The 26005-nt window shown below is 42.1% G+C and overlaps 1 protein-coding gene across 7 annotated transcripts in view; it reads right to left on the reverse strand.

Moving 5' to 3' along the window:
• Positions 1-26005, reverse strand: part of LOC145293822 (uncharacterized) — a 564435-nt gene that overhangs the window by 250202 nt on the left and 288228 nt on the right. For all 7 annotated transcript variants that reach the window (XR_013869774.1, XM_080140462.1, XM_080140456.1 and 4 more), the window contains one exon: positions 24098-24146. Coding sequence is in view for 6 of the 7 variants with exons in the window: in XM_080140462.1 (XP_079996588.1) it covers positions 24098-24146 (49 nt within the window). In the remaining variant the exon portion in view is untranslated. The remainder of the gene's footprint in view (positions 1-24097; positions 24147-26005) is intronic.

Below are 26005 nucleotides of genomic sequence, written 5' to 3' on the forward strand. Positions count from 1 at the left end.
GTGAAAGGCTGACTGGCTAGTCAGGGCACTGTGTTGGCTCATGCCACCCGGAGTGGTGTTTGTTACATCTTGACTGCTTGAAGGTCCGGCGCAAAAGAGAAGAAATATGGGGAACAGGAAGTGACTACCTAGGTCGCGCTTCTGAGTTAAAGGGTGACAATCGAGTTAGGTTGGGAGTTTTCAACTCCCACACCATCAAACATGCTCCATACATGTAATCTAACAAAATAAGGTAAAGTAACAATAACAGAATGTTCTTGAAAAAGTAAACAGAGTGTCATTGAATAGTTAAACAACACAACAGTAACATCAAGAGAGTGTCATTGAAATGATTAACAATGCACAGTAGCGTCCATGTTTATTCTGCAGGTAATTAATTAGATGTCAAACTTTGATGATCCTGAGAAATTTTCAAGTTCACAAACAACTCCTTAAAAAATTGGTAATGTGAATTAAATTCTGATTGGCAAATTAAATCCAACTAATATGATCAAGCTTTAAGAGTCAGATAAGCTTCAAACTAACAATAGCACCAAATGAGTTCCTTAATGAAATCAAACAAAACAAGATAAAGTAGCAATAACAGAATATCATTGAATAGGTTAGCAACACAACATGTCAGGAAAGTGTCCCTGAACAGTTAAGCAACACAACAGTAACAATAACAGAGTGTCATTGAAAAGGTGAACAATGTGCAGATGAATCCCTGTCCATTCTACTCATAATTGAGTTTATATTTGTCTAACTTGCACAAGAAAGACAGTTGTGTACAGTGTCTCTCTGACTCTCCCAGGACAGTAGGAACTGGTCATTTCCAAAGAATGTCATTTTTCTGAACATTTCCGTAATCATCATGGTCTGCAACAAACACAGCTGTGTCTTGACTGACATCTCCACTGACTTTTTTCAGGAATAAGCCCCCATATGAATCCTCTTCAGAATCTAAGAAGTCAATTCAAAAGATGTAGTTGGCTTTCCTTCTTCTGCCTGTGACTTGAGCCACAACAAAATCACCTTCAATGATTTTGTCATCATCATGACTTTCACTACTAGATTCAACTAGTTGGTCTGCGCCAAATTCATCCACATCTGATTCAGGCTTAGGCTGATTTTCGTTGCGGAAAAACTCTTTACTGACTTTTTTTGGTTGTTTCTTCTGAGTTTTGCTCGAGCCAGCAATTTCATCTTGGACAAATGTGGCTGTAAGAATGTGGGTTTTCCCTTTCTTTCTTCCTCTACCAGTTATTTTCTTTGGTTGTGCTTTTGGTACTGGCACAATTACAGATGGTGATACATAACTGTTCATCTTCTCAATATTTAGATCAACCAAACTCTCAGTGTGTTTATCAGCATTATCCTCATCAACGTTGATCATTGGCTGATTTGTTGTTTCGGCAGCAGCAAAATCCAAGTCTATAAATACTTGGCTGTTGTACGGATAAATACCAGTTTTACTGAAGCCAACAATTGCATTTGCTGATGTCACTGCCTCGCAGACAAGTTGAAGAAGGTCATAAATTGTAATAGTTCTTCCCTGGTTCAAACGAAGCCATGCATCCATTGCAAGGTTGAATGCAGTTTTGAAAGGACCAAATACAGATCTATCAAGAGGCTGCAGATGATGTGAAGTGTGGGGTGGAATAGTTAACATAACAATCCCATGCTCCTTGGCCAAATCAATAGCCTTCAAGCTGCAATGAGAGCCATGATTGTCCAGAATCATCAGAATAGGTTCTGATTTTGTGCAATGTAACCTTAGCTGCGACAACTGCTTTGGGTGTTTGGACAACTGTGCACTCAGTCTCATTCACATTATAAATTTGACAAGGGCTAAAGTTGTACTTGTCCATTAGGTTGGCCAAATTATCAAAAACCATGTTGACAACAGGTTTATTAAAGGCAGATGCACGTGCAAATGATGTAGCTTTAGGCTTTCGGATAGACAGCTGATTGGGATCACTAAAACTTAGCTACAAGTCCCAACCAGCTTTCTTTTTCTCTCTCCAATTCAAAGGCATTTGAAGATCATTCCGATGTGCATACTTATAAGCCAACCCCCGACACTTAGTGACACTTAAGCCATGAAACGTATTTGCCAATAACTTGATATGCGCAGAGAAAAAAACATCTTGTTCTTTTTTAATGCATCGTAGCTGTAATCAACATTGTTGCCTTCCTGATATTTCATAGAATATCTTTTAAGTGTCATTCTTGGCACAGCAAATTGTTTTGCCAGTATTGAAACTTTTCTTCCCTCCATGACCACATGACATGCATGCCTCATCACATCTTCTGAAGTATTTCCATGGTCTGTCTTGTATTTGTAATTGCGTGGCATTGTCATGGAAATTGCTTTTTGCTTGTAGCTGCATAAAAGAAAAACAGTCATTATCAGGCAAATCTTCCAAGGACAGGGTAATCCAAAGAACATTCAAACAGTCATACCTAGCATGTGATGGACATAGCAACAACTTTTATGAAAAACAGAACTAACACTTTGATATTGAGAAACTTTGACTATTTTACAAAATATGTAAGTTCTATACAAACAATTTTGATTTCAAGACATGACCATAAGCAAAAGAAAGCTAACTTGCCAAAATTTAAATAGTATGCCATGACTACGCTACTACCTCATAGCAGTAGTGTCATGCCAAAAAGGGCTCAATGATCTTACAACAATCCTATCTATGTGCCCCAACAAGGGAGTTTTCCAAGGATTATTAAGTATTCATCCATCATGTGTTACCCTACATACTTACCCATGTACCAGCAAGTGTTAAAACAATGCTAAGGAGGTCATCAAATTTAGTTATCCATTGCTTGTGGTTTTTAATTTTAAAAAGAAATTAACCAAACTTGTTCCAATGCCAGTTGGGGTAAGTTGCTCACATGCCCATCTTACCCCAAATCAAACTTTTGAGTTCCACCCAATTTTTTCCTAGACAGTGGTAGATTAAGAGGTTTATCACTTTGCATGAAGATAGTGCAAGTAGAAGAGGTCAGAAAAATGCCTGAACCTTTCTGCTAGGAACACAATTGTGGTTAGCAGAAACAAATTTGTTCACATGGAAATATTTACTTTTTATGTGCAAAATTAGATTTTTCCATTTATTTTGACCATGGTGAACATTCATCAAAAATTTTTTTAAGCCAATTAAACTAGGACAAAGCAAGAGTTTTCCACAAGCAACATCGACTCATGAAAATCACAGCTGATATCATTTTCAACGAGGTGCCCATCTTACCCCAATGCCCAACTTACCCCAACCTCCCCTACAAAAAAAAAAACACAAATAAATTAATAAATAAAGGTTGCTTTTCTACTTACATGGCTCATTATCTATTAGTATTTATTTATACAGAAATATTTACAAAGCAATTTCTATTTAAATCATTGTGAATTTATTCAAATGCGCCTTTGGAAAAGAAATATGTAAGGTAAAGTGGTGCTTATGCACTAACGTTACCATGCTAATTTTTTAATTAGTTTTTACAGGTTAATTACAAGTTTTACAATAAATAAAATTGTTAGGTTAAAGTATAGAATAATTACAAAACACCTTCCAGTTCGGTAACATCAGTGCACGCAACTGAATATACCATACTATTTTTTTTTTCTTTACAATTTTCAATCATTGTGAATTTATTCAAACGGTCCTTTATCTCGGTAAGTCAATCCCCACCTCCAAAAAAAAAATAATAAAATGATCATATATATATTTGTAAGGGGGAAAGGACTTAGCGAGATAAAGGAACGTTTGATTAAATTCACAATGATTTAAATTTATAATCAGAACAAAATATTTGCATCATAACTAATCTATACTTTCACCTAACAATTCAGTAAACACAAATAAATTGTAAAATTTGATTTTTTTCTGTCGACAAAAAATTTATCTTCTTTTTCGATAAAATGTGCATTTTTGTATGTCCAGCAAAGGCTTCTTTGGAGGGGTGCGGTTACTATGTCTTAGACCTTTTTATATACTGTGTAGATATCCATATCATATATATCAGACCTTTTTATATACTGTGTAGATATCTATGTCATATATATCAGACCTTTTTATATACTGTGTAGATATCTATATCATATATATCTGAGACCTTTTTATATACTGTGTAGATATCCATATCATATATATCTTAGACCTTTTTATATACTGTGCAGATATCTATATCATATAAATCTTAGACCTTTTTATATACTGTGTAGATATCCATATCATATATATCTTAGACCTTTTAATATACTGTGCAGATATCTATATCATATAAATCTTAGACCTTTTCATATACTGTGCAGATATCCATATCATATATATCTTAGACCTTTTTATATACTGTGTAGATATCCATATCATATATATCTTAGACCTTTTTATATACTGTGTAGATATCTATATCATATATATCTGAGACCTTTTTATATACTGTGTAGATATCCATATCATATATATCTTAGACCTTTTTATATACTGTGCAGATATCTATATCATATAAATCTTAGACCTTTTTATATACTGTGCAGATATCTATATCATATAAATCTTAGACCTTTTCATATACTGTGCAGATATCCATATCATATATATCATAGACCTTTTTATATACTGTGTAGATATCCATATCATATATATCAGACCTTTTTATATACTGTGTAGATATCTATATCATATATATCTGAGACCTTTTTATATACTGTGTAGATATCTATATCATATATATCTGAGACCTTTTTATATACTGTTTAGATATCCATATCATATATATCTTAGACCTTTTTATATACTGTGTAGATATCTATATCATATATATCTTAGACCTTTTTATATACTGTTTAGATATCCATATCATATATATCAGACCTTTTTATATACTGTGTAGATATCTATATCATATATATCTTAGACCTTTTTATATACTGTGTAGATATCTATATCATATATATCAGACCTTTTTATATACTGTGTAGATATCTATATCATATATATCTGAGACCTTTTTATATACTGTGTAGATATCCATATCATATATGTCTTAGACCTTTTTATATACTGTGTAGATATCCATATCATATATATCTTAGACCTTTTTATATACTGTGTAGATATCCACATCATATATATCTTAGACCTTTTTATATACTGTGCAGATATCTATATCATATAAATCTTAGACCTTTTCATATACTGTGCAGATATCCATATCATATATATCTTAGACCTTTTTATATACTGTGTAGATATCCATATCATATATATCTTAGACCTTTTTATATACTGTGTAGATATCCATATCATATATATCTTAGACCTTTTTATATACTGTGTAGATATCTATATCATATATATCAGACCTTTTTATATACTGTGTAGATATCTATATCATATATATCTGAGACCTTTTTATATACTGTTTAGATATCCATATCATATATATCTTAGACCTTTTTATATACTGTGTAGATATCTATATCATATATATCTTAGACCTTTTCATATACTGTGTAGATATCTATATCGTATATATCTTAGATCTTTTTATATACTGTGTAGATATCTATATCATATATATCTTAGACCTTTTTATATACTGTGCAAATATCCATATCATATATATCTTAGACCTTTTTATATACTGTGTGGATATCTATATCCTATATATCTTAGACCTTTTTATATACTGTGTAGATATCTATATCATATATATCTTAGACCTTTGTATATACTGTGTAGATATCCATATCATATATATCTTAGACCTTTTTATATACTGTGCAGATATCTATATCCTATATGTCTTAGACCTTTTTATATACTGTGTGGATATCTATATCATATATTGTAACACTGAATAGAGGCCACATCAGACCTGTAGGGTTGATGTGACGTTTCTTTTGGTTAAAAATAGTTTTTTGTTCCCGGACGATGATCGGGTTTTGAAGGAATAAAAATTATTATTAATTTTTTTTGTCAATAAATTCTGAGCTAAGTCTGTTGTTGAGATGGCGGCGGCAAAAGTGCCTTTGCAGCGAAAAGTTAAATCACATTCTAAACTTCAAAAGCGAAAAAGAATGCATAAAATATTTTAGCCAAAAATACACAGGCGTTTGATCTGAAATAGCCGAAATCATAATTGTACAAGAACCAGAGAATTGGGGATTGCACACCCGCAATTGGCAAAACTATGAGCCAAGTTTGATCTGTGAGTTTGACAGTTGAAAAAGTCGGGTTGTTTTTGATCTGAGAGAAACACACGCAGTGACTCGCATTGTGTTTTAGAACAAAGAATAGGAAAAAATGAATTGTCCGAAATTTCAAAACAATAATACATATTTTTATGACGTATAGAGAATTGTCATTTGGTGAATCAGGTCGAACGAAAATTGAAGTTATGAAATATTTTTGCTCGGATGGGAAAATAGATAATTTTTTATATATTTAATAGATAATTTTAAAACAAATAAAATCGCGTGATTTACTTTAAGTCAAAGGAAAAATAATTTTCCTGGATATGAAAAAAATTCCATTAGTAAGCCAGGGAGGAGTTAAATAATACAATGTGTAAGTTGGGCGTTAATTAAAGGAGGAGTCAATCCAATTTTGGAAATGGACCAATGAAAAAGGGCCCTGTCAAAGTATAATCAACCAATGAGAAAAGGCCCCGTCGAATTATAATCAAGCAATTTGATTGGTCGATGACGAACATGGGTGTCGTCATCATTCCATAATTGTATTATAAAAGAAATGAAAAATCAGAGATTAAGTCAGAGTCCGGGTCTGAGATTGGGAATCAGAGTCAAAGAGAGCTAAGTCGAGTTGTTCCGTCTCGGCAGAATCATCTCTCCTCTCTCTCCCCCTCGCTTGTTGCCTGATAACTCAACGCTTATAACGTGTCGATCACTTAACGAGAATTACGTAAAGTCCGCGATACCGACCAGGTATTTCAACAACAGAAGCTCAGTTGTAGAACTAACTGCTTGCTTGAATTAATTGTCAACTATATGTATATGCTGTAAATACTTCTTTTATGAATTTCCGAAATATATATTATATTAACCAACCTCCGGAGTTTTGTTGCTGATGTGCGTTGATCCCTATATGTGTATATTTCTTTATTTGCCATTTGTGACACCGTATCCGTCAACGAACACCCAGAATAACTAGACGATCCACGGAGAACAGGCCTTGAGGACCGAGAATCCGAGAAGAATCCCCAACGCCTTAACGAAGAACTCACTGGGTGACGCGACGTACTAACGGTTGGCAGACCTGGTTGCCCAGTCGACATATCATAACTGTACCGACCAGGGTGCAGATCATAACTGGGCCGCGATCAGAGGTTCAAGGTCGTGTAAGGTCACGTTGCAAGGTCACATATATCTTAGACCTTTTTATATACTGTGTAGATATCTATATCATATATATCTTAGACCTTTTTATATACTGTGTAGATATCCATATCATATATATCTTAGACCTTTTTATATACTGTGCAGATATCTATATCATATATATCTTAGACCTTTTTATATACTGTGTAGATATCCATATCATATATATCTTAGACCTTTTTATATACTGTGTAGATATCTATATCATATATATCAGACCTTTTTATATACTGTGCAGATATCTATATCATATAAATCTTAGACCTTTTTATATACTGTGTAGATATCCATATGATATATATCTTAGACCTTTTTATATACTGTGTAGATATCCGTATGATATATATCAATTATCTATTTGCAAATGCGCATCACATCTAGATTTATTTACAATGACTTTTACAAAATTCTTGCTATTTCAGCTTCTCTTGTGTTCGCGCAACTTTTTCGTATAAAAGCGAAACTAAGCTTAATCAAAGCATTGTTCCTGGGCTTTTGTGCCGGAAATGTACAGAAAGCAATCAGCTTTGATCAATACAGGGGAAACCACTTATATCAGAAAATTGCTATTGATTTGGACATTCCCCTTTTTATGGGGAGATTGTTTTCCCCCCTCACCATCTTGGAGAAACAAAAAAAAACTGCCTTGCAGCAAAAGTTAAGTGCGAGATTTCATTCCCTCTATGGCGTGCTGCTTGACCTTATTAAAATCATGCACCTGTTACTTAAGTTTTTAATCGTTAAATTCAAATACTTTTCACTTCCTGCCCCGTTCTGGGCAAGCGGGTAGATATCAGGTTTTACCTTTTCCACCTTCGCCTCAAGGTTCCAGGTGTGAGCCTACCAACATTTTTTTTTTAATTAAAAATTTTTTTTTTCTTTTACACCTACAAACACACAGGTAAGATTCCGAGTTCGAGCCCACTTACCTTGTAACGTGCATCCAGGAGATAAGCGCCCGCGTGTTTGCGTGTTGTGTGGGTACGTGGGAGAGACGGATGAGAGGAAAAAGACTTACCTCGAGACCAGATCAGCGTTACCGACCAAAAATAGAAAAGAGAGACCAAGATGGCGGCCGCCGTCTTTTGTAAAGTATGATGTCTCGCAAAGTCACACGAATTCTCGGAATATGCAAATGTAGCCGGCCTAGAACGACGATAAAAGCGGGTGAGGGGAAAGACGGGGGCGAGTGACGATTGAGTTGGCTGGGGAATCGTGTGGCTGTTGCTTCTTGTGCCGTTTTGAGGATATCTTACCGTGTTAAAGAGAGAGTCGGGCGCCATCTTGAATTTTTCCTTACACTTTTTCGTTACATAGCTATTCCGGCCATTTGGCATCTAGGACTATGACCGAGTCGAAATTTGACTTAAAGCTCATACCCGAGTTTGACGGGTCCACGTCCATCGTTGACTGGGTTGAAAGGGTCGAGCTGACGTGCGACCTTTGTGAGGTGAAAAGGGTACACACTGTAATTCCCCTGAGATTGGCTGGGGGTGCCTTGAGTGTATATCAGCAACTCAGTGCTGCCGAAAAGGGAGATGTCACCGCAATTAAAGCTGCGCTGTACAAGGCATTTGCCATGGATCCTTGTACGGCCTATGAAAAATTTGCTTCCAGAAAACTTCTACCGGAGGAAAGCGTGGACGTTTTCTTCGCTGAGTTAAAGAAACTCGCAGTTCTGTTCGGTGGAGGGTTGTCGGAGTGTACGCTCGCGTACGCGTTTGTGGCGGGCCTTCCCACTCGGGTGAAGCAGCTACTGAGAGCCTCAACCAGCGTTTCAACAACGACCATGGAACACGATGGAACGTGCTCGAGCCATCATCAAAGATGAGGAGGACCTGGGGGAACCAGTTGTGATGGCGACACAGACAGGCCAGATTGGCGCTCGGGAGATTCCGAATCAGAACCCTGCAAGCAATGGGAAATGTTTTCGGTGCGGCCAACGCGGACATTTTGCAAGGAATTGCACCAACAGGGGGCGTGTGCGCTGTTTTAAGTGTGGCGGTTTGGGGCATCTAGCCCAAAACTCTGCGGGAAACGTATCAGGGGAGAGGACGTCAGCGCCGCCCTGCTCCCCGAGCAAAATTTGAACAAGGCGCAACCAGTAATGACCGTCTACGTAAACAGGATACCCTGCTCAGCACTTCTCGACTCAGGCTGTTCGCATACTATAGTGAGCACCAGGCTGTGTCCAAGTTGGACTAAGAGAAAGATCAAAGTCACCACGATAGGAGGCGAGACCCAGACATGCTGTGGAGCTGGAACTGTCAAGATCTACACGGACACCGGTGCAGCCACTAAGATCAATGTGCTCGTGACCCAAGGAAATCTCCTGGGGTTTGACCTATTGCTCGGATATGATGCCATCAAGGCGCTGGGGGGAGTCGCAATTCATCGGGATGGAAAGGTGCGATTCTTAGAGGCCCCAGTGTGTGCAGCGCTCCATATTGATCGGCCGGATTTTACAGTGGACTACGACTCGCACAAGAGGGCCTGGATTGCATCTTGGAAGTGGACCGAGGGAATGGCACCGACTAAACTCAAGAATGGGGTTGCAGAGTACCCTATACCCAGTGAGGCCCGAGCAGAATACGAAAGGGAACTAAAGGAGTGGATCCAAGATGGCTGGTTAATCCCCTACCCTGAGGACAAGCTTGGGCCTCCCAAGGGTCTAATACCCTTGATGGCAGTAGTCCAGCATAACAAGTCGAAAGTACGGCCCGTGCTGGACTATAGGGAGCTTAACAAGCATATTGAAGCCTACACTGCCGATGCTGACGTATGCGCCAGTAAGTTGAGGGAATGGCGTCAGAAAGGCACTAATGTCTCAATATTGGATTTGCGAAAAGCCTATTTACAGGTGCGAGTTGATGAGACGTTGTGGCTGTTCCAGACAGTTTGGTTCCAGGGGCAGAGGTACTGCCTTACACGCCTTGGCTTTGGCCTAAATGTGGCACCACAGATCATGAAGACTATTGTCAACACAGTATTGTCCCAAGAAAAGCCCATGAGGGACTCAACGTCAGCTTACATTGATGACGTATACGTCAATGAAGATGTACAGTCTGCGTCGTGTGTCAAAGAAAAGTTGGCTCAGTTTGGTCTGGAATGCAAGAATCCCGAACGTTTAAGGGAAGGAGCGCGTGTATTGGGATTGGATGTTTATGAAGAAGATGGCACCCTACAATGGAGGCGTGGCAGTGAAATTCCAAGCATCCCCAACCTCGTTACAAGGCAGACCGTTTTTTCTTGGTGTGGAAAACTTGTTGGTCACTTACCAGTCTCTGGCTGGCTCCGCGCAGCTGTTGGTGTGATTAAACGCAGAGCAAATTTAACAACCACGGGTTGGGATGACATATCCGATGATGTCCTACTAACTTTGATGATTAAAGAGACACTGGAGAGAGTGAACAAGAAGGACCCTGCCTGTGGGCGGTGGTGTGTTAACGGAGACAACGTAGGTGTGTGGGTTGATGCCAGTTCTTTGGCGTTGGGAGTATCGTTGGAGCAAGGAGGAAACGTACCAAGGCAGCAAGCGAAATTTTAATACGGAGAAGGCTAGACACGCTAAAAAACCTGGTATCTGAGTATGGGCTATCACTGAGCGTCACTCTGGTGCCATCACGTTGTAATCGTGCTGACCAACTGACCCGTGTACCTCACAAATGGTATGAAGCCGCGAAGATGGGAATGGAGATTACTGCTCGATCTTGTGCAGTTGCAATCGACCCATGTCAAATACAAAAAATTCATGCACAGAGCGGACATCCGGGTATCAAGAGGACCCTTTATTTTGTGAGGCGTGCATACCCAGCAGTGACCAAGATGGATGTCAGACAGATCGTCAGAAATTGTGAGGCTTGCCAGTCTATTGATCCTGCACCAGAGCGATGGCAGAAGGGTCGCTTGGAAGTTGAGAGTGTGTGGCAGCGGCTGGCCATGGATATTACCCATTACAGTGGCAAGCCCTTTCTAACTCTCATTGATTGCGGGCCTACGAGATTTGCGGTGTGGCGGCAGATGACCAGACAGGATTCAGCAAATGTTGTTCGCCACCTATCATCCATTTCTTTGGAGCGAGGTGCGCCGGAAGAGCTCCTGACTGACAATGATGCAGCGTTTTGTAGCCAGCAAGTTCGGCAGTTGTTAGATGAGTGGGGCGTCCGACTACGGTTGCGATGTGCGCATGTGCCATCAGGAAATGGCATTGCTGAAAGAAGCCATCGTAGCATCAAGAGAATTGCTGCCAGGAAGTGATGTACTATTGCGGAAGCAACATATTGGTACAACATTACGCCAAAGGACGGGACGTCCCCTTCAACCGCACCTGCGAATGCTATTTACATGTACCGAGTCGGAGTGAAGGGAATCAACACTACGCAGCCAACCGACAAGGGAACATATAACAGATATGAAGTGGGAGATCCAGTGTGGGTGCGGCCTCCAGGAAATCGGTGCACCGACAAGTTTAAGCGAGGACAAATATCTGGAGTGATTAGCCAGTAGTCTGTTTTGGTCGATGGAACGCCACGACATGTGCGAGATCTTCGCCCAGCTACCGAGGTGCGTCATACAACTACAGAAGAAAGCAGTGAAGCGTCTAGCGATGAGCTGCCGATGCACGGATTCAGTGAGCCCCTTTCAGAGACTGATAGCGATACTTCATCTGATGAGGCGGAACCAGATCCAGAGCCCGAATCTGAAACAGTGAATGTACTTCTTCGCAGAAGCACACGCACTAAAAGGCCACCCGCCCAGTGCTCTCTATGTGATCATCAGATCAGGGGGGAGTGTAACGTGCATCCAGGAGATAAGCGCCCGCGTGTTTGCGTGTTGTTTGGGTACGTGGGAGAGACGGATGAGAGGAAAAAGACTTACTTCGAGACCAGATCAGTGTTACCGACCAAAAATAGAAAAGAGAGACCAAGATGGCGGCCGCCGTCTTTTGTAAAGTATGATGTCTCGCAAAGTCACACGAATTCTCGGAATATGCAAATTTAGCCGGCCTAGAACGACGATAAAAGCGGGTGAGGGGAAAGACGGGGGCGAGTGACGATTGAGTTGTCTGGGGAATCGTGTGGCTGTTGCTTCTTGTGCCGTGTTGAGGATATCTTACCATGTTAAAGAGAGAGTCGGGCGCCATCTTGAATTTTTCCTTACACTTTTTCGTTACATACCTACCAACACGTCTTTTTTTATACCTACAAACACACGGGCAATGCTGAGCATCCCTGCTTGTCTATATCTATAAAAGCGAAAATGTTTGTTTGTGTGTGTGTGTGTATTTATGTGTGTGTGTGTGTGTATTTATGTGTGTGTGTGTGTGTGTGTACATTTTCGTGTATGTCCGCAAAAGGGTTTTTCCTCGGCCTTCTGGGTAGGCTCGCTCGTACTTAAAACTTTTTATATCACGTCTAAATCATAATAACTACGACTTAACAACGAGGGTCGCGTGTGTATTTAATTAGCCTGAATTTCATCAGCTCGTCGCATCTTTGAAAAGCGAAAACGAATGATCTGTCAAGGAGGAGCCAAAGCGCCAACAGCTGCCCCAACTAGGGAATAATAGCGCGCTTGCAGCAGATGCCCAAGTGTGAAATCGTGGTGGAAGGACAAGAAGCTGTGGCCCTGATCGACACTGGCTGTACCACGACCATGGTGCACACTAACCTTGTCAGAGGATGGAAAGGGAAGGGTGAAGTAGTGGCATTCGATGTGTCATGAGTGAAATGCCGAGGGAGGAGGAATGTCACAATTGAAATCGAGGATCACCGGATGAGAGTCCATGCGGTTGTCACTGATCACCTGGTGCCTGGCATCCAAGCAATTGTCAGAATGGATGTAATATGCCGACTTGGAGGTGTCATAGTCGGCAGCAATTGCATGAGGTTCGAACCAGCTGGATGTGCAGTAACAGAGCAGGTCAACGTAGGAATCAAACAGATTGGAGAAAATAAATGAACATCAATCAGTGAGCCAGATTTTAGAGCGGAATTCGATGGGAATCAGTGGACAATGGAGTGGGCATGGAAGAATAAACTATCTACGTTAACAAACAGGGTGGCATGTTATGATAACTCGCTCAAAGGAGGAGCAAGAAAGGATTTTGTATGAGAAATGGACAGGTGGATCGAGGAGGGAATGCTGTTGCTGTGGACAAATGACGCTGAATCGGGCATCTTGCCATTAATGGCCGTTCTGCAACCAACAAAAGGAAATGTCAGACCAGTACTAGATTTCCGAGAATTGAACTGACACGTCGAGTGTCATACTGGGGGTGATGCTATAGATATATGCAGTGAGACCATCAGAGAATTGAGGCAAATGAATGGTGCCTCTAAGTTGGTCGATCTAAAATCTGCCTATTTGCAACTCCGCGTTGCCAAGAAACTCTGGAAGTACCAGTTGGTCAGATATAAAGGCAGAACCTACTGCCTTATGAGGGTGGGGTTCAGGCTGAACTTAGCACCCAAGATCATGTCAACGATTCTAAGGAAGATTCTAGAAAAAATGGGGAAGAGAGATGGCGCTGTGAGCTCATATATCGACGACATGCTCATGAATGAAACTCTGATGACAGTAGGGGAGGTTGTGGTTCACTTGAAGAAGTTCGGGTTGGTCGCCAAGGCACCGGAAGAATTGGATGAGGGAGCAGCTTTGGGACTAAAGCTGAAATGAAATGCGTCGGGTGGCCTGGAATTTTGAAGGGGAAATAAGGTTCCACAAATGAAAGAAGAGCTCAACAAGCGGGAGCTTTTTTCGATATGTGGCTGACTGATTAGGCATTACCTCATTGCTGGCTGGCTTAGACCAGCATGCAGCTACATCAAGAGGTGTGGCGAAGGTAGAAGATGGGATGATAGAGCGGGAGGAAGAACGACCGCCTTGATTGAAGAGGTTCTGAAAGAAGTGGAAAAGCAAGACCCAATTCGGGGAACGTGGAACGTGCCACAAACACTAGATGGAGTTGTGTGGTGTGATGCAAGCAGTATTGCAACAGGGGTTGTCTTGGAAGTGAGTGGAGTGGTTACGGAGGATGCGGCCTGGCTACAGAAGAAGGATGATGCTAACCACATTAATGTAACAGAATTGGATGCAGTTACCAAAGGAGTTAATCTGGCTTTAAAATGGGGAATACACAACATCTGTGTGAAAACAGACTCTGCCACTGTGTTTGCTTGGCTGAAATTGATGATTTCACATGACAAAAGGATAAGAACAAAAGAGCAGCAGAGATGCTAGTGAAGTGCAGGCTCGGGATGCTGGCTGAGCTGATGCAGGAGTTTTCTTTGAAGATGATTACACATCATGGTTGCCTCTGAGAATAACAAAGCGGATGCTCTCACGAGAAAAAGATGGCTTGTGCCAACAAAAGAGCATATTGCTGCAGTGACTCATCTGGATAACTCTGGGGTGTGAGGGTTGCACAATCTGCATCATATGGGGGTAAAGAGGACATTGCATCTGGTGAGAAAAGTTGATCCGAATGTCCCAAAGGAACAAGTGAAGCAAGTGGTCAGGACGTGACAAGTGTCAGTCAATTGACCCTGCTCCAAGAGCGCATGAAGCTGAAGAACTAGGTGTGACTGGGATCTGGGAAAGACTCGCAGTTGATGTCACCCATTACAGGGGTGGGCTTTACATGACAATGATTGACTGAGGGCCCGGGCACTTTGCCCTATGGAAAAGGGTGCGAGATGAAACGGGGCAGTGAAATAGCAGCAGTCCTTGACGTGGTGTTACTGGAGTGTGGTTCGGTCGAAGAGCTTCTAACCGACAACGATAATGCATTTAGATCGGCAGCAGTTGTGGATGTGCTAAAGAAATGGAATGTCCATCAATTCTTTAGAGCTGCCTATAGACCCAGTGGCAACGGGATTGTGGAAAGAAACCACCAAACAATAAAGACAGTGGTAGAGAGAGGGAACACCTCGCCTTAGCAAGCAGTTTATTGGTACAACATGTCGCCTAGATCGGGGCAACAGCAAGGGACAGTTCCACACCTGTCAATATTCAAATACTCCTGGAGACATTCTAGGGTTGAGCCAGCAAGCAGGGAGATGAAGACAACAGGGACCATCAAACTCGGTGATGAAGTATGGGTGAAGCCCTCAGGGGCGCGATGTACCACACATTGGAGCAGAGTACGTATAACTAACTATAATAATACTAGCAACAACATTACGGTAGACAGAGTACTTGATATCAGGTCAGTGGAAATTGAAACGGTGGAAAGCGATGTGCAGCAGGAGGATGGTGACCAAGTAGGGAAAGACGACCCCCACAGTGCATGAGGGATTATGAAATGTGATCCAGAGATCAGGGAAGCATGTTGTTTAAAGTTAGCAGGAGGAAAAGAGAAAAAGAAAGGGAAAAACAGATCAAACAAACAGAAGCCTTATTGCGTGTGTTGGGTGAAAGAGAGAGAGACAAATCAAGATGGCGCCCATAGTTTTAAAAGGTGTGCTTTGATGGAAAGCATGCAGGAGACATGTATAAAAGGAGCTGATAGGTTAGGTCAGGGAGAAGCAGACAGATAAAGGTTGGTGACAGTGTTGATCTCAAACTCGGCGGTTGTTGGCTTGCAAAGACAAATTTTTTCTTCTTTTGTTTTATTTCTTTAATTTTGTTGTCCTAAACCAGGAACACTTCATTTACAGGAAGAAAACCAGCTTTGAGATGGCAGGGAAAATGTATCACACTAAAAAACTAAACAGATCTGTGATCGACAGGGACTGGACATTGTTATATTACAAAACTGAGCGTATGGAAGCAAAAAAAGATAAACAAAATGTTTAATTCAAACTTTTATTGAAAGTTGAAATGATAGTAGAAGGAACTGTTGAATTTGTCAGGATATGACAGTGACAGCGGCAACGGGGCATTGATAGGAATGCTGGTCGGCTGTTGAACAAAGACGGCGTCGATTGGCTGATGTTGTCAGGCTGTACTGATGTTGGCGGCGGTGACGGGAATGTTTGGCAACTGCTTGAGATAAGGATAGCGGCTGTGGCAATGGCTAAAGGGGAGTAGTCTAGATAGCTGCTATGGATGTCACTGATGAGAGGTTATTGACAGTTGGCTGCTGAGTTGCCTGGGACTAGTTGCTGTCGTTGTTAGTATTAGGTGAGTCGATGCTGACTCATTGACCTGCTGCTACTGGTGGCTTAAGCTGCTGGTATCAAGTGAATCGTTCTTGGCCAGACAACCTCACTGCTGAATGAGCTGGGCTGATCTGTGTGCTTGTCGAAAAAGCAGTCGTATTTATACTCATGTTGAGGATATAGTTGTAGACATAAATATTTCTCAATGTTAACATATCGTTTAGTTTTAAATATGTGTTTCTTTTTTTATATTTTAATGTACAGTAGGTAGTCATCTGTTTGGGGTTTATATTATATCAAATTGAAGTTGTGAATATTTTTTAGTGGGAATTTTACTATTACAGTATTCTATCGAACAATTATTTGTGTTTATATACTGCCAGAGGTGTGTCAGTTGTGATGTTTGTGCTTTAAATTCTGATTTTCCTTTCAGTGGACAGTTTCCTCTAGCAGGTTTGTTTGTTGAGGTGAGTTGCAAGTTATGCTGTTGATGTGAGCATACGCCATCGCCATCGTTGTCACTGCTGCTGTAACGTGCATCCAGGAGATAAGCGCCCGCGTGTTTGCGTGTTGTGTGGGTACGTGGGAGAGACGGATGAGAGGAAAAAGACTTACCTCGAGACCAGCTCAGCGTTACCGACCAAAAATAGAAAAGAAAGACCAAGATGGCGACCGCCGTCTTTTGTAAAGTATGATGTCTCGCAAAGTCACACGAATTCTCGGAATATGCAAATTTAGCCGGCCTAGAACGACGATAAAAGCGGGTGAGGGGAAAGATGTGGGGGAGTGACGATTGAGTTGGCTGGGGAATCGTGTGGCTGTTGCTTCTTGTGCCGTGTTGAGGATATCTTACCATGTTAAAGAGAGAGTCGGGCGCCATCTTGAACTTTTCCTTACACTTTTTCCTTACAAGCTATTCCGGCCATTTGGCCTCTAGGACTATGACCGAGTCGAAATTTGACTTAAAGCTCATACCCGAGTTTGACGGGTCCACGTCCATCGTCGACTGGGTTGAAAGGGTCGAGCTGACGTGCGACCTTTGTGAGGTGAAAAGGGTACACACTGTGATTCCCCTGAGACTGGCTGGGGGTGCCTTGAGTGTATATCAGCAACTCAGTGCTGCCGAAAAGGGAGATGTCACCGCAATTAAAGCTGCGCTGTACAAGGCATTTGCCATGGATCCTTGTACGGCCTATGAAAAATTTGCTTCCCGAAAACTTCTACCGGAGGAAAGCGTGGACGTTTTCTTCGCTGAGTTAAAGAAACTCGCAGTTCTGTTCGGTGGAGGGGTGTCGGAGCGGACGCTCGCGTACACGTTTGTGGCGGGCCTTCCCACTCGGGTGAAGCAGCTACTGAGAGCCTGGACTATAGGGGACTTAACAAGCATATTGAAGCCTACACTGCCGATGCTGACGTATGCGCCAGTAAGTTGAGGGAATGGCGTCAGAAAGGCACTAATGTCTCAATATTGGATTTGCGAAAAGCCTATTTACAGGTGCGAGTTGATGAGACGTTGTGGCCGTTCCAGACAGTTTGGTTCCAGGGGCAGAGGTACTGCCTTACACGCCTTGGCTTTGGCCTAAATGTGGCACCACAGATCATGAAGACTATTGTCAACACAGTATTGTCCCAAGAAAAGCCCATGAGGGACTCAACGTCAGCTTACATTGATGACGTATACGTCAATGAAGATGTACAGTCTGCGTCGTGTGTCAAAGAACAACGACCATGGAACACTTGATGGAACGTGCTCGAGCCATCATCAAAGATGAGGAGGACCTGGGGGAACCAGTTGTGATGGCGACACAGACAGGCCAGATTGGCGCTCGGGAGATTCCGAATCAGAACCCTGCAAGCAATGGGAAATGTTTTCGCTGCGGCCGACGCGGACATTTTGCAAGGAATTGCACCAACAGGGGGCGTGTGCGCTGTTTTAAGTGTGGCGGTTTGGGGCATCTAGCCCAAAACTCTGCGGGAAACGTATCAGGGGAGAGGACGTCAGCGCCGCCCTGCTCCCCGAGCAAAATTTGAACAAGGCGCAACCAGTAATGACCGTCTACGTAAACAGGATACCCTGCTCAGCACTTCTCGACTCAGGCTGTTCGCATACTATAGTGAGCACCAGGCTGTGTCCAAGTTGGACTAAGAGAAAGATCAAAGTCACCACGATAGGAGGCGAGACCCAGACATGCTGTGGAGTTGGAACTGTCAAGATCTACACGGACACCGGTGCAGCCACTAAGATCAATGTGCTCGTGACCCAAGGAAATCTCCTGGGGTTTGACCTATTGCTCGGATATGATGCCATCAAGGCGCTGGGGGGAGTCGCAATTCATCGGGATGGAAAGGTGCGATTCTTAGAGGCCCCAGTGTGTGCAGCGCTCCATATTGATCGGCCGGATTTTACAGTGGACTACGACTCGCGCAAGAGGGCCTGGATTGCATCTTGGAAGTGGACCGAGGGAATGGCACCGACTAAACTCAAGAATGGGGTTGCAGAGTACCCTATACCCAGTGAGGCCCGAGCAGAATACGAAAGGGAACTAAAGGAGTGGATCCAAGATGGCTGGTTAATCCCCTACCCTGAGGACAAGCTTGGGCCTCCCAAGGGTCTAATACCCTTGATGGCAGTAGTCCAGCATAACAAGTCGAAAGTACGGCCCGTGCTGGACTATAGGGAGCTTAACAAGCATATTGAAGCCTACACTGCCGATGCTGATGTATGCGCCAGTAAGTTGAGGGAATGGCGTCAGAAAGGCACTAATGTCTCAATATTGGATTTGCGAAAAGCCTATTTACAGGTGCGAGTTGATGAGACGTTGTGGCCGTTCCAGACAGTTTGGTTCCAGGGGCAGAGGTACTGCCTTACACGCCTTGGCTTTGGCCTAAATGTGGCACCACAGATCATGAAGACTATTGTCAACACAGTATTGTCCCAAGAAAAGCCCATGAGGGACTCAACGTCAGCTTACATTGATGACGTATACGTCAATGAAGATGTACAGTCTGCGTCGTGTGTCAAAGAAAAGTTGGCTCAGTTTGGTCTGGAATGCAAGAATCCCGAACGTTTAAGGGAAGGAGCGCGTGTATTGGGATTGGATGTTTATGAAGAAGATGGCACCCTACAATGGAGGCGTGGCAGTGAAATTCCAAGCATCCCCAACCTCGTTACAAGGCGGACCGTTTTTTCTTGGTGTGGAAAACTTGTTGGTCACTTACCGGTCTGTGGCTGGCTCCGCGCAGCTGTTGGTGTGATTAAACGCAGAGCAAATTTAACAACCACGGGTTGGGATGACATATCCGATGATGTCCTACTAACTTTGATGATTAAAGAGACACTGGAGAGAGTGAACAAGAAGGACCCTGCCTGTGGGCGGTGGTGTGTTAACGGAGACAACGTAGGTGTGTGGGTTGATGCCAGTTCTTTGGCGTTGGGAGTATCGTTGGAGCAAGGAGGAAACGTGTTCGAGGATGCGTGTTGGCTGCGGCCCGGAACAGATTCTCAGCATATCAACCTGGCAGAGCTGGACGCTGTTGTAAAGGGGGTAAATCTGGCCCTGCAGTGGCAGTCTAAGAAGTTGACCTTGTACACAGATTCTCTCTGTGTCTACCACTGGGTGTCTGACACACTTTCAGGACGGACACGAATCCGTACCAAGGCAGCAAGCGAAATGTTGATACGGAGAAGGCTAGACATGCTAAAAAACCTGGTATCTGAGTATGGGCTATCACTGAGCGTCACTCTGGTGCCATCACATTGTAATCGTGCTGACCAACTGACCCGTGTACCTCACAAATGGTATGAAGCCGCGAAGATGGGAATGGAGATTACTGCTCGATCTTGTGCAGTTGCAATCGACCCATGTCAAATACAAAAAATTCATGCCCAGAGCGGACATCCGGGTATCAAGAGGACCCTTTATTTTGTGAGGCGTGCATACCCAGCAGTGACCAAGATGGATGTCAGACAGATCGTCAGAAATTGTGAGGCTTGCCAGTCTATTGATCCTGCACCAGAGCGATGGCAGAAGGGTCGCTTGGAAGTTGAGTGTGTGGCAGCGGCTGGCCATGGATATTACCCATTACAGTGGCAAGCCCTTTCTAACTCTCATTGATTGCGGGCCTACGAGATTTGCGGTGTGGCGGCAGATGACCAGACAGGATTCAGCAAATGTTGTTCGCCACCTATCATCCATTTTTTTTGAGCGAGGTGCGCCGGAAGAGCTCCTGACTGACAATGATGCAGCGTTTTGTAGCCAGCAAGTCCGGCAGTTGTTAGATGAGTGGGGCGTCCGACTACGGTTGCGATGTGCGCATGTGCCGTCAGGAAATGGCATTGCTGAAAGAAGCCATCGCAGCATCAAGAGAATTGCTGCCAGGAAGCGATGTACTATTGCGGAAGCAACATATTGGTACAACATTACGCCAAAGGACGGGACGTCCCCTTCAACCGCACCTGCGAATGCTATTTACACGTACCGAGTCGGAGTGAAGGGAATCAACACTACGCAGCCAACCGACAAGGGAACATATAACAGATATGAAGTGGGAGATCCAGTGTGGGTGCGGCCTCCAGGAAATCGGTGCACCGACAAGTTTAAGCGAGGACACATATCTGGAGTTATTAGCCAGCAGTCTGTTTTGGTCGATGGAACCCCACGACATGTGCGAGATCTTCGCCCAGCTACCGAGGTGCGTCATACAACTACAGAAGAGAGCAGTGAAGCGACTAGCGATGAGCTGCCGATGCACGGATTCAGTGAGCCCCTTTCAGAGACTGATAGCGATACTTCATCTGATGAGGCGGAACCAGATCCAGAGCCCGAATCTGAAACAGTGAATGTACCTCTTCGCAGAAGCACACGCACTAAAAGGCCACCCCCCCAGTGCTCTCTATGTGATCATCAGATCAGGGGGGAGTGTAACGTGCATCCAGGAGATAAGCGCCCGCTTGTTTGCGTGTTGTGTGGGTACGTGGGAGAGACGGATGAGGGGAAAAAGACTTACCTCGAGACCAGCTCAGCGTTACCGACCAAAAATAGAAAAGAAAGACCAAGATGGCGACCGCCGTCTTTTGTAAAGTATGATGTCTCGCAAAGTCACACGAATTCTCGGAATATGCAAATTTAGCCGGCCTAGAACGACGATAAAAGCGGGTGAGGGGAAAGACGTGGGGGAGTGACGATTGAGTTGGCTGGGGAATCGTGTGGCTGTTGCTTCTTGTGCCATGTTGAGGATATCTTACCGTGTTAAAGAGAGAGTCGGGCGCCATCTTGAATTTTTCCTTACTCCTTTTTCCTTGCTGATTTCTGTTTTATTTATGTAAATATGTAGGGATATGCAATATAACAGCATTATTCATGAACATTCATCTTTGCGCTAATCTCAATGCATCTGCCAAAAATCAGAAACCAGACTGGCTTGCATGCAAGAGAAAATATATCTTCTTCTCTTTCTTTCATGCTCTCTATCTTCCTCTTTCTTTCCATGTTCCCTTTCACATGTACCCAAATGGGCTATTTCAGGTGCTATCATCGCTCTAAATTACAGAGTTTGACATATGTCAACAACTTAACCCTTAAACTCTTCTTGCACTAACTAACCTTGACAGCAAAATCATAATTTTCAACATGCCAGCATAACCTGGGATAGATTACATATCAATGCAAGCTGTTGACCAAAGCCAATATTTTAACAACAGTGGAACAGAAATTTCATAGACTGGTTAGTTTAGAGACAATGGATACATTGACTCCTCATTTGCAAAGCAGCCTAAATGAGTGTTCGATGTTTGGCTCAATGAGGTCCAAGAAGAAATCGTCTTGGGAGGAGGAGGTATCCAAAACCCTTCGAAATAAACCATGTGATGGGTGTGGGAGAACATCACACCCCCAACAGGCTAAAAGGACAGAAAAACTGTCCCGCGAGGGAACTCAGATGCCATAATTTTTAAATTACTGGACACTTACGAAAAGTATGTTGAAAATAAGAGAGGTTTATAACAGAGCGAGTGATTCAACATGGCACCAGTCAAAAATACTTTAGCAGCAGATGAGGAGGAAGACTAGTGTTTTGCAAGCGAAAACAGAAATTAGCAGCAATACCACATCCTGCATGGAGCAGAAGTAAATTCAAAAGAAGTCTCCTTGATCCGCCACCCTCCATAAAAGTTGAAGTATCTTTGTTACTAGAGTCCCATGCCATATTTTGATAAGGGGATTTGCCGTTCTATACACTATTGTGGATACGGGTGCTCAAACATGTTCAAGCTGCCCTGAAATACTGGAAATATTGGGATGCACTAGAGACCTGCAAATACCAACTATTCACAGGATATGTGAAATCATGGGTGATCTACTACACATTAAGCGATAATCTTTACACATATTAAAATTGGCCTTAAAGAAACCAGAAAAATCATTTACGTATCAGAGAACAGGTCGGGATTTTACTTATCCGAGTCAGCACTGAAATCCTTCACGACTTCCTACACCAGATATCGAAAGCTGACATGTCAACCTCGAATAACAGGATAGCACCATGTGGATGTCCCCAAAGAAATTGGGTATTAAAACATGTTGATCAGATTCTTAGTCTATTTCAATTGCTTTCCTTGCATGGCTTTTTACAGGAATTATCATTTCCTCATTTTGTATGAAAATGTTTTTATGTACCTGAGCTTTCTTTTTTGCAATGGCAAGCATGGATTTGGCAAATTCAACAATCTTCTTAAGTTCAGCCATGTCAGGTCGTCTCTAACGTTACTTTGTAGTTGAATTCTAATATCTTTCAATACCTTTAGAACTTTTTCTACCATCTTCTTATTTGGCATAAATTCTAAGAATAATTTCATGTCTTTCTCAAATATGGAGGTAGTTCAAAATTGTCTATAATTGATTACTGTGCAAGAAAAAAATGGAAATGTTTTCATAAAGTCAATACTGACATTGAAAGTTAAAAACATGTCCGAAATTAGCAGTTGAAACTTGTGAGCAAATATCATCCGAATCGTGTATATAATTGATAGTCATGTAACAAGCAATAAGATATAATTTGGTTATCAATAATAGTAAATGTCATACCTGTTATCAATAATATAATGTAAATGTCATACCTGTTATCAATAATATAATGTAAATGTCATACCTGTTATCAATAATATAATGTAAATGTCATACCTGTTATCAATAATATAATGCAAATGTCATACCTGTTATCAATAATATAATGCAAATGTCATACCTGTTATCAATAATATAATGTAAATGTCATACCTGTTATCAATAATATAATGCAAATGTCATACCTGTTATCAATAATATAATGCAAATGTCATACCTGTTATCAATAATATAATGTAAATGTCATACCTGTTATCAATAATATAATGCAAATGTCATACCTGTTATCAATAATATAATGTAAATGTCATACCTGTTATCAATAATATAATGTAAATGTCATACCTGTTATCAATAATATAATGTAAATGTCATACCTGTTATCAATAATATAATGTAAATGTCATACCTGTTATCAATAATATAATGTAAATGTCATACCTGTTATCAATAATATAATGTAAATGTCATACCTGTCCAAATACTCAACTTGTATTTGTCCATTCTTTTCCAACAATTTGGCTAAAAGAGAAAGAAAATTTACTGAAATGCAAAACTAAAATGATAATAAAAAATTGAGAATGCATACAAATAAGCAAAAAAAAAACCCTCTTAAAATGAAGTTTTCTGAAAAGAAATTTATTTTAAAATTCAAAATAAGTGTTATAGTTTTTCGGTTATTTTTTGTTTTTATCTTTCTCTGATAGGTTAGAATTTGCATACCAATTATTTTCTTAAAATGCTAAACACAATGTAATTGTAAAGCAAATTAAATGTATTGGCAAAAATGCAGCAAAATGTCAATTTGAAGATTCATACATTTAAACACCAAAGTTCCATGGAGACCATGACTTAGCACTAGGGTAAAAAAAACTTCTATAAAAATATTTAAATTTTGGATGATGTTTTATGTCAAAAATGTGTCTATACACATCCTCTACTGCTCAAGTGAGCAGTAATTATTTAAAGATCAGTGGTTATAATGAATCAGTCATGCCTTGAACTGTTTGATAGTATCTTGGCTAACCATTGCTCCTGATAGCTTGTTCCACGTTGCAGCGACCTGAATCGAAAAAGATGATAGTTTAACTGAAATTGTCTCATGTACAGTTTCTCTACGTTTCTATGAAACTTTCTCAGTGTTAAAAAACACATTGTAGCTGTTGTTGAAGGCAATATTCAGTGAATGCAAGTTAAGGGCCTGCAGCTGTAAATATTTGCAGTCACGGTGGCAAAAGCTGTGAAAATGAGGGCTTACCATTCAAACGACCTATGTGTGCATGTGTGATTTGTCATCGCTGCGAAGCTAGGATAAGAAAAGAATTCCAAGATGGCGCCGACGGCGTTTTGTAATGGTATGATCTCAGAAACTCTCGCAAAATCTTGTGCATATATGCAAATCAATTGGTCTTTGACAACTATAAATTCAGGTCGTTTTGGAAGGCAAGGAGTGAGGAAAGAACGGCCAGTTGGTAAGTGTTTGCGCTGGTTCGTGTTGGTGGTGTGTCACCGTGTCTGTGTGTGTACTGATCGAACCGCTTTACTGTCCCTTGGACTTTGAATTTGTTTAGATTGGACTTCAACTTCAAGCTATTTTAGTGGATATCTCCGGTATGGACAAGTTCGACCTGAAATTGATCCCAGAATTTGACGGCTCCCCGGACGGACCTTCGGTGGTCGAATGGCTAGAGAAAGCCGAACGCGTTTGCCGGTTGTGCAAGATAAAGGACCCAGCTTTAGTAATCCCGCTTAGGCTCACCAAGGGGGCCTATGCCGTGTATCAGCAGCTTGGGGATGACGCAACTATGGAACAAATTAAAGAGGCATTGTACGGAGCATTTGAAACGGACCCTTTTGTTGCCTGGCGGGGGTGCAAGTGACCGTATACTGGCATGTGCCTTCCTGTCTGGGCTCCCAGAAAGCGCCAGTCGACTGCTGCGGGCGTCATCGAGGCTCAATGAGTTTGGATTAGAGGAGCTATTGGCTAGAGCCCGAAACATCATGAAGGACAATGAGGAGCCAGTCTCAGCAGCAGTTGAGGCATTGGAATCGCCTGTAGAGGGCCGACGATGCTATAAATGTGGCAGCCCCAACCACTCCGCCAGGGATTGTAGGAGTGACGCGAAGCGCGCTCCAGATTATGGAGCATGGAAGCGGGTGCATTGTTACCGTTGCGGCAAGCATGGCCATTTAGCTCAGGCGTGTCCGGGAAACAAGCAGGGGGAGGAAGCCGCGGCGCCAGCATCCTCCCCAAAGCGGCTGTGAATAAGGCGCTCCCTGAAGTAATCGGGAATGTTGACGGGCGCAAACGCTCAGCGCTAGTTGATACCGGGTGCACCCAAACCCTGATACGCAAGGGATGTTGCACCGCATGGAAGGAG

Source organism: Euprymna scolopes, chromosome 15 (genome assembly GCF_053919585.1).
Source record: "Euprymna scolopes isolate OS-2025 chromosome 15, ASM5391958v1, whole genome shotgun sequence".
In the NCBI taxonomy this organism is placed as follows: Eukaryota; Metazoa; Mollusca; class Cephalopoda; order Sepiida; family Sepiolidae; genus Euprymna; species Euprymna scolopes.